This window comes from Triplophysa rosa, linkage group LG10 (assembly GCF_024868665.1).
Source record: "Triplophysa rosa linkage group LG10, Trosa_1v2, whole genome shotgun sequence".
Taxonomy (NCBI): Eukaryota; Metazoa; Chordata; class Actinopteri; order Cypriniformes; family Nemacheilidae; genus Triplophysa; species Triplophysa rosa.
Window position 1 is genome coordinate 387,215 of NC_079899.1, and position 8,234 is coordinate 395,448.

Genomic DNA, 8,234 nt, shown 5'->3' on the forward strand with positions numbered 1-8,234 from the left:
ATTAAGGATCTCATCAATTAACATTTATCCTTAGAATATAAATAAACATTTTGGCGGCCGCAGTACATTATGAAAGTAGCCCCAAAACCTGCAACCCGCGGCTCCATCATTTTTCTCGCAACTGCATTTTCAAAATAGCCCAATTGTGCGGGAAAACCGCAACCCTGGCAACACTGGTGCTAGGGCTTACAGCGAACTAGGCGGGGACAATTGCCTCGGACCTCGAGCTCAGAGGCTGAAATCATGCCGCGTTATAATACAAAATACAAAGTTCCACCAGCCAGAGGGAGATGAATGACACCACATACGTCTATTCACGAACAGGAAATAGAACTTACTTGCGGGATTTTTGATTTGTTAATGTCTTGCGGGCGAAAAGTTTATTGTAACGCAAGCGTTACTGAACATGTACCGAGTAAAATATTACTGAAAATTGATTAGTAATGCCTTACACTGCGTTACAACAAAAAGTGATACGTTTACTCCCAACACTGTATGTGAATATGTGCAGTTGTTGTTAGTGTCCGAGATGCGTGTATGTGATGTGATTGTCATCCAACAGCAAATCATGAAGGACCGCTGGATGAATGTGGGTCATGAGGAAGAAGAGCTGAAGCCCTACACAGAACCTGAAGCTGACTTCAGTGACACTAAACGCATCGGTCTGAATCCTCATATATTATACCGTATAGACACACTGGATATTCTAACACTCTTTCTGTAGGAATTCACCACAATGACATTCAGACGATCATTGATGATAGTCGACAAATATACCGTACATGTGTCCTGTGGTGTGACATTTAGAAAGCAAACTGGTCATAGTAATATATTTGTAATATAAACTAGCATAAGATATCCATATATGACATATATGTAATTGGTAGACGTGCAGCACTGTTTCAGAGTTTACCGTGACTCTTCTGCCGTTTCAGAGCTCATGATCACTATGGGTTTCCCTAAAGAGGACATCACAGAAGCATTATTGGATCAGAAGTATGATGAGGTCATGGCCACGTATCTCCTGCTGGGCAGAAAACCTCCAGAGGTAAAAGAACGTGACCGCAGGACGTGCTTGTAGGAGGAGTTGGGTTAAGTGTGACACGTGTGTCCTGTGATTGTAGTTTGAAGGGAGTGAATCGGTTTCCAGCACAAACCTGTGTCAGAGGTCACGACCCAGCAGTGATCTGAACAACAGCAGCAGCAGCACACATTCACCTGCACACTCTAAAGTCCAGCGCAGCGTCTCCAGCACTCAGAAACAACGGCGATTCAGCGATCACGGTAACACAAGACATCCCGTGTAGTCAATGAACTCAAGCTGTCCTCATCATCTTCAGGAGTTTTTCCCTCTAGATCTAAAGGTGCGTTCAGACCGCCAGTGACCTTGTCGCTAGTCTCTCGCTACGAGGTTGGTTGCTCTAGTAACAGTTACACTGCAAAAAATGACTTTCTTACTAAGCATTTTTGTCTTGTTTTTACTGAAAATATCTAAAACTTATTTAATCACTATACGTTTACTTGATAAGAAAAGTGACCTTTCTTGTCAAGTAATTGTATTTTGGTTTAAGAATGTTTAGATATTTGTACTACAAATCAAGACAAATACACTTAGTAAGAATGTCATTTTTTGCAGTGTATAAACAAACTCTGCAGTAACAGACGAGAGACGGCTGACGTGAGCTCCACTGCTTTACTCTTATTGGTTGTCGCTCTCAAAAGTCGCTCATCATTTGCGTAAAGTTGAGCAAATCTCAGCTTTGTCTCGTCGCTAGACACGCCCATCCTGTGGGTCACTGTCGCCACAAGTCGCCCGGCTCTCCATTGAAATGGATGACATCGCCTCACTTTGTCGCTGGCGGTCTGAACGGGCCATTAGAGTGTTGCTGCACATGTCTGCTGTGTTTGACTGGAATGTGATCAGTGATACACGGTGATGTGGTGTGACCCGCAGTGGCTCCGTCCATACCTCCAGCCGTCTCTTACACCAAACGCTCTCAGGCCAACAGTGTGGAGGGAGAGAAGAAAGACGAATGCAAACTGTCCTCCTCCAGCTCAAAGGGAGACGTGCCCGCCTCACCTCTGGTGACTCAAGAGCGCAGGAAATCCTCCACAGCGTCAGGGGTGAGACACAGACAGATCATCCCGTGTGTTACACGCGTGTGACAGCATACAGCTTCATGTGTGTGTGTGTGTGTGTGTGTGTGTGTGTGTATGGACAGAATAGTGCTGCTGGAGGAATGACCAGAAGAAACACGTATGTGTGTGAACGCTCCAGTACAGACAGACACTCGGCCATCACCAACGGAAAAGACAGCAGGTGAACACACACATTCTCCTCATACACCAGCTGTTTCTCAGTTCATTCCATGATTTTGTTCATTTATAAGCTCTTGATGTCTAAATATGTCCGATACATACGGAGAGGATGTTTTGATGGAGTGAATGCAAACAAGAGACACCTTGTGTGCGAAATAAAAAGGAATAATGTCTGCATCTCATCTCTGTCAGTTTGACTGAGATGTCGACCTCAGCGAGTGGTTCTTCTTCAGTGTCTCCTGGAGCGTCCTCAGCGCCGGCGTCCACTCGCCCGCGCCACGTCAAGTCCATGTCCGCATCAGGCCATCCAACCAAATCCCCGCTGCCGCCCATCGAGGACAATGCCGAATACAAGAGGTGCGTGACTCACTCACCCTGTCGTGACACTCGAAATGTGCTTTTAGTTCAGATTTCTCAAATGAGTTCTCAGGACGTTTTCGTTTTAAAATGAGAAGATGAGACACTGTTGTGTGTGCGCAGCTCGGTGTCCAGGGCTCCCTCCACCTCTCCATCAGCTCACAGCATCAGCAGCATGACACCTGACCGCACCCGCTTTCCTCGCGGCACTTCCAGCCGCAGCACCTTCCACGGGGCACAGCTCCGAGACCGCCGCAGCGCCACCTACAACGGCCCGCCCGCCTCGCCCACACTGTCACATGACACGGGCGCTCTGGCCCAGGCCCGAAGGGGAACCTCGTCCGGCTTCATCAGCAAACTCACCTTAAAGTTTGCTCGCAGGTCAGTGTAAAATACATAACAGTGCTCTTAACACAAGAAATACTGTGTGATATTCTCTGAATGTCTGGATCGTGGTGGCGTCTCAGACGTAAAATATCACATCTTTTTTTAATCTGTGTAGTTTATTTTTATTGGTGTGTATACTGAATGTGTGCTTAAATTCAGAAAGTGTTCATAAGTTAATAGACGAGGTGTGTCATCCTGATGCTGTGGGAGATGTCAAAAGTGTCTGAATAATAGATGTTCTGTCAGTGTGATCTCTCGCACGAGATGACAAATAACTGTTATTACTGTTTCACTGAAGACATCTGCTGTAGTGAAGGACACTCTTAAAGGGATACTTCACCCAAAAATTCTGTCATCATTTACTCACCCTAAAGTTGGTCCAAATCTGTATACATTTCTTTGTTCTGATGAACACAAAGAAAGATATTTGGAAGAATGTCAGCAATTTCAGTTCTGGGACAACATTGACTGCCATAGTAGAAAAGATGAAGAGTTTGGTTGCAAAAATGATGTTTTTTTATTAATTAATATCAATCAAACTGCAGTTGGTTTGTTTTGATTTAAGCCGTACTAACTTAAAAATACAGTTAACTAACACAATAAAACATCAATAAAAAACATCATTTTGGAATTAAACTCTTCAAATTAGTGTATATCTTTTTTTTGTTGTTCTGTTGAACACAAAATAAGATATTTTGAAGAATTTAGGAAAGCGAACAGTTTTGGGGCATCTTTGACTACCTTTTAAATTTTTCTTATGGTAGTCGCAGAACTGTCCCAGAACTGAAAACGGCTAACATTCTCCTAAATATCTTCCTTTGCGCTCAGCAGAACAAAGTAATTTATACAGGTTTGGAACAACTTGAGGGTGAGTAAATGATGACAGAATTTTCATTTTTGCGTGAACTGTCCCTTTAAGTCATCTCCATCTTACATCTACAAGTGTTTCAGCTCAACCCTGCTGTGTGTGTGCATGCGTCTTACAGTGAAAATCAATATTGATTCGTTTGTTTGAGCTGTAAATGATTTCATTCCTGATCGCCTCCAGTGACACTTCTTCATATATCGTCACGTGTGATGTTCAGTACTATAGGAAATGTGCTTACACCTGCAGAAGGCAGGAGGGTGTGTCTGTTTATCCTCAGAAAGTCCTCCGGTCACACTGAGCTGATATTATTATTCCTCAAGAGCACTGATCTGAGTTCAGCTGTCATTGCTTATATCATATACTGTATATGATGGACACTACATCAGCTCTACACACTCGTAAAGCCAGAGACAACAACATCGGTGATGTACACATGAAACCCTTTGAGTTTATACGGATGGAGTAAAAACAGAAACCTCATTACACACACGCACGCAGAAGACACAACATTTGCATATGACGTCTGTCTGTTTATGATGCACACACGCATGAAGTGAAGTATAAAGGTCTGTGTAGATTCTGAGCTAAATGAAGTCATGAATTATGACACGTGTAGATTGTAAAGCTGCTGTTTGTGTGTTTGTGTTGTAGAGCTCTGTCTCTCAGAACATGGAGGTAGGACAATAGATTTTTATATGAAAACGTGTCACCTCACACCCTCCTCAGAGACCTCAGAGTCCTGTCACCCCATTGTGTGTTTTACCTCTGCACGCCCCGCAGACTTTTGATGATATCATCACTACTGTTCCTCCCACTGTGTTAGAAACTGACTCCTGTCACCCATGTGTGTGTGTGATTGTTTCACGGCCCTCAGACCTCCATGATGATGTCATGATGATGATGTTGTGTTTGTGTGTGTCTGTGGTGAACTCCTCCTCCCGTTGTCACAGTAGCAAGAACTGACAGTTGTTATTTTTGGGGCTGTCAGGCTTCATTGACGTACTGCTTTAGTGAATGAACACTTCAGATGTCAGCAATAAGGGTTAGGTTTTTCCGAACAGGGTTTTTCCGCAAAGAGAGAAATAAGTTACACAACTGTCAGTGTTTGTGTTGTAAAATTGAATTATTATCAACCTGTCTGAAATCGGTGACACCAGCTAAAGAGCACGCGCGGGCGTCAAAATCTTTACCAGGAATGAAGCCCGTGAAATGCAAGCCGGTTTAATGACGCTGAGTGCATCATTCGGATGTATCGACAGTCTTGTTAACCATCAGCTGTAGTGTTTGTGTTGTTTTGCTGGTTTTCTTTCTCAACTCTTGATGTTCTCTCAAGGTTACCGAGTGAAGGCGATGCCCGCGCTCGAGCGTACAGCTTGAGGTGAGCTTGTGAAGATTAATCTCTAGCGTTGAGTTTGTCTTGTTGTCTTCATTATTGATTCTGGTTTGTTCTGATGACAGCTGTCACCTCCTCACACTCCTTTTCTTTATTCTAACTTGTCATTTTAATGGACATTTATCCGTTTGTTACAGGGAAGCAACAACAAGAGTAATAGGTTTGCCGACCGTTTTACTTATGAAAACATCAAACCACAGAAATGATTTGTCTGTGTCACAGAATTTGGTGTAATTGGTTGCAATTGATATCTCGCATGTTACTGAATCACGCTCAATGGGTTAGTTTATTGTGACAAAAAGGCATTTCATAGCGCCACAGTGGCTAGAAAAGAGCTTTGAGACGATTGGTTGACATTACGTGACACTGTGACCTGTCACATCACATTTATCTCATCTTTTAAGACCAGGAACATGTTTTAGGAAATAAACCATTTGTTTGTTTTATTCTGATTTTGATTCTTCACGCTAAACACGTTTGTTTATAAATCAGCGAGATAATACCGTCGTGTGAATTGTGTTTGCCTGATTTCTGTCGCGTCTCTTCCGTTGTCCGTATAGGAGCGGATCCGGCGAACCCAAAGAGGAGGCTCGCGACTCCAAGCCCAGATCGCTGCGTTTTACCTGGAGCATGAAGACCACGTCCTCCATGGAGCCCGGAGACATGATGAGAGAAATCCGCAAGGTGCTGGACGCCAACAACTGCGATTACGAGCAGCGCGAGCGCTTCTTGCTCTTCTGCGTCCACGGAGACGCCCGCCAGGAGAGCCTCGTCCAGTGGGAGATGGAGGTGTGCAAACTGCCCCGTCTCTCTCTCAACGGCGTGCGCTTCAAACGCATCTCGGGGACGTCCATCGCCTTCAAGAACATCGCCTCGAAAATCGCCAACGAGCTGAAGTTGTAAGCCAGGACTGAGAAGCTGCTTCTGTTTAAAGCTACTGCTGTAATGTTTAGTGGAGATAAGAACACGATGAATGCAAAAGACGAAACGAGAAAAACAAGCGCCCTCGTCTGACCTCTCGCATATACACCTGGTTATTACGACCATCTTGCAATAATAAAGAAAAGCCCTTCAGGGTGGACTCTGTGGAAGGAATCCCACATGTACAGTTGCTGTATCATACAAACCTCTCAGTCTACTGATGTGTGCGGGTGTTTGTATAGTCACTGAAGGGTTGCGTACAGAACAAACTATCTGACATACTGTCCGTCTTTTTAGTTCATTGATTTCTAGAGTTTTTTTTTTTAGGTCACTCATCTGTTTTAACTTTGTGTGACCCCCTATTGTTTTTAATGGATCGTTCAGTCAATAAGGGATAGTTTTCTCACCCTCATGTCATTTCAAAGCCGTACACGGTTAAGGTTCAGGAATCTCCACGCTGCTTTTTATCTACACAACTGATCATGAAATGACCCCTGAAGTCTGACAGCTGTATGTTGTGTCGATCTGTATGTGTTGATAATGTCATCTGTGCGTGACGCACAGTTTCTTAATTTCAGTCTGAAGTTTTTAGTCTGAAGTTTTCAGTCCATTTCTCACACAAACACACACACAGCTGTCAGGTGAATGTATACACTACTGTTGTGATGTTATGAATGATGACGGGATGTCTTTCACACACAATAACAGCATGTGGCTTTGAACCGACATGTGGCTGAGTAAACAATCATTCATTTCTTTTAAAGTGAGATTTGGAGCAGAAGTGTTTGGATTGTATTTACAGTCATTCCATACAACATACTGAGACTACAGGTCATGTGCGTGTGAATGAAGAACAGGTCATCTCCACGACCCTGTGCCCTAGTTGACTTCTCATTCCAGATTAGCTCTTTAACATAAACATTTATTTATTAAGCCATTCTATGCCTTTAATTTGTATTAACTGTAGAGAATGCATGACTTTATTTTCGTTAAAATAGTTTGTTTTGTAATTCGTGATGATGATGAAGGATGAAGACCACTCGTACTGGTACGTTTCTACTTTTGTACTGAAGTGTCCGAGGTTAAATGTGCAATGCTGTCTATGTTGTATTACTGTAATGCTGTGCAGAGACTGCACACTTGTAAGGGAAGATGAAGAGTATTTAATGGCTGAAAATGACTGAAGGATAAAGCTGTGATCAAATACCGACTGTAATGATCCACTTTTGTTTGCACCACAGATTTCATTTTTTATTGTTATTATTGTTTTGTTACGGCTTTCTGGATGAGACTGATGGCTGAAGTGAACCCATCTCACCCTGGTTTCTGTGAACATGGTACTGTACATCTGTGAGAGAAAAGACTCGGTCCCACAGGAGCACATTAAAGCTTACTTGAAACAAGTCTTTCAACTGTCCTTCATCGTATCACACTGCATTTATTTGACATTTTGTGTGTTAATGACGTCATTGATTTTTTGAAGTCATATTTCAGGGGATTTGTATGCCTTTAATGGGAGAGGGTAGTAGAGAGCTGACAGGAAAGCGCTGGCCTTATAGGGTAGGGGATCGGGATTGGCAAAACACGGAACGGAACTCGGGTCGCTGTAAGCGCGCTGGACCTGATATCATTATTAACAATGTTACTGCTGCGCGAAGATATTTCAAAATGCAACTTAAATGTTTCTTTTTTTGTGACTGTTAATATTTTATATTTAGTTTATGTTCAGCAGTACAGCAACGAGCAAATAAAAATTTCAATTTTTTACTTTTAAAAATGCATTTTCCAAAAGATGGGCAAAAATCTTACACTAAACCACGTAAAATTATCCATGTAATCCCCATGAATGGTCTTTTATAAAGTGAAATTTTCATAAAAAGCTGTTTTTGTATAAAAACCTGTTTTAAATTTTTTTATTTATATATATATGTTTAAAAATATATAAATCCTCCAAAAATTGCACAAATGTGGAGTAAAAACATTAATAAA

General features: G+C 42.5%; 1 protein-coding gene across 3 annotated transcripts in view; it reads left to right on the forward strand.

Moving 5' to 3' along the window:
- The window catches only part of mark1 (MAP/microtubule affinity-regulating kinase 1), a 64,835-nt gene extending 56,847 nt beyond the window's left edge, over positions 1-7,988 (forward strand). Inside the window, exons 10-19 of one of the 3 annotated variants that reach the window (XM_057343285.1) lie at positions 563-662; positions 936-1,048; positions 1,125-1,284; positions 1,955-2,124; positions 2,223-2,320; positions 2,512-2,676; positions 2,800-3,057; positions 4,583-4,606; positions 5,265-5,309; positions 5,885-7,988. In XM_057343285.1, the coding sequence (XP_057199268.1) occupies positions 563-662; positions 936-1,048; positions 1,125-1,284; positions 1,955-2,124; positions 2,223-2,320; positions 2,512-2,676; positions 2,800-3,057; positions 4,583-4,606; positions 5,265-5,309; positions 5,885-6,227 (1,476 nt within the window). In that variant the 3' untranslated portion in view covers positions 6,228-7,988. The remainder of the gene's footprint in view (positions 1-562; positions 663-935; positions 1,049-1,124; positions 1,285-1,954; positions 2,125-2,222; positions 2,321-2,511; positions 2,677-2,799; positions 3,058-4,582; positions 4,607-5,264; positions 5,310-5,884) is intronic. The other 2 variants (XM_057343286.1, XM_057343287.1) reach the window with 2 other exon arrangements.
- Positions 7,989-8,234: the final 246 nt, after the last annotated feature.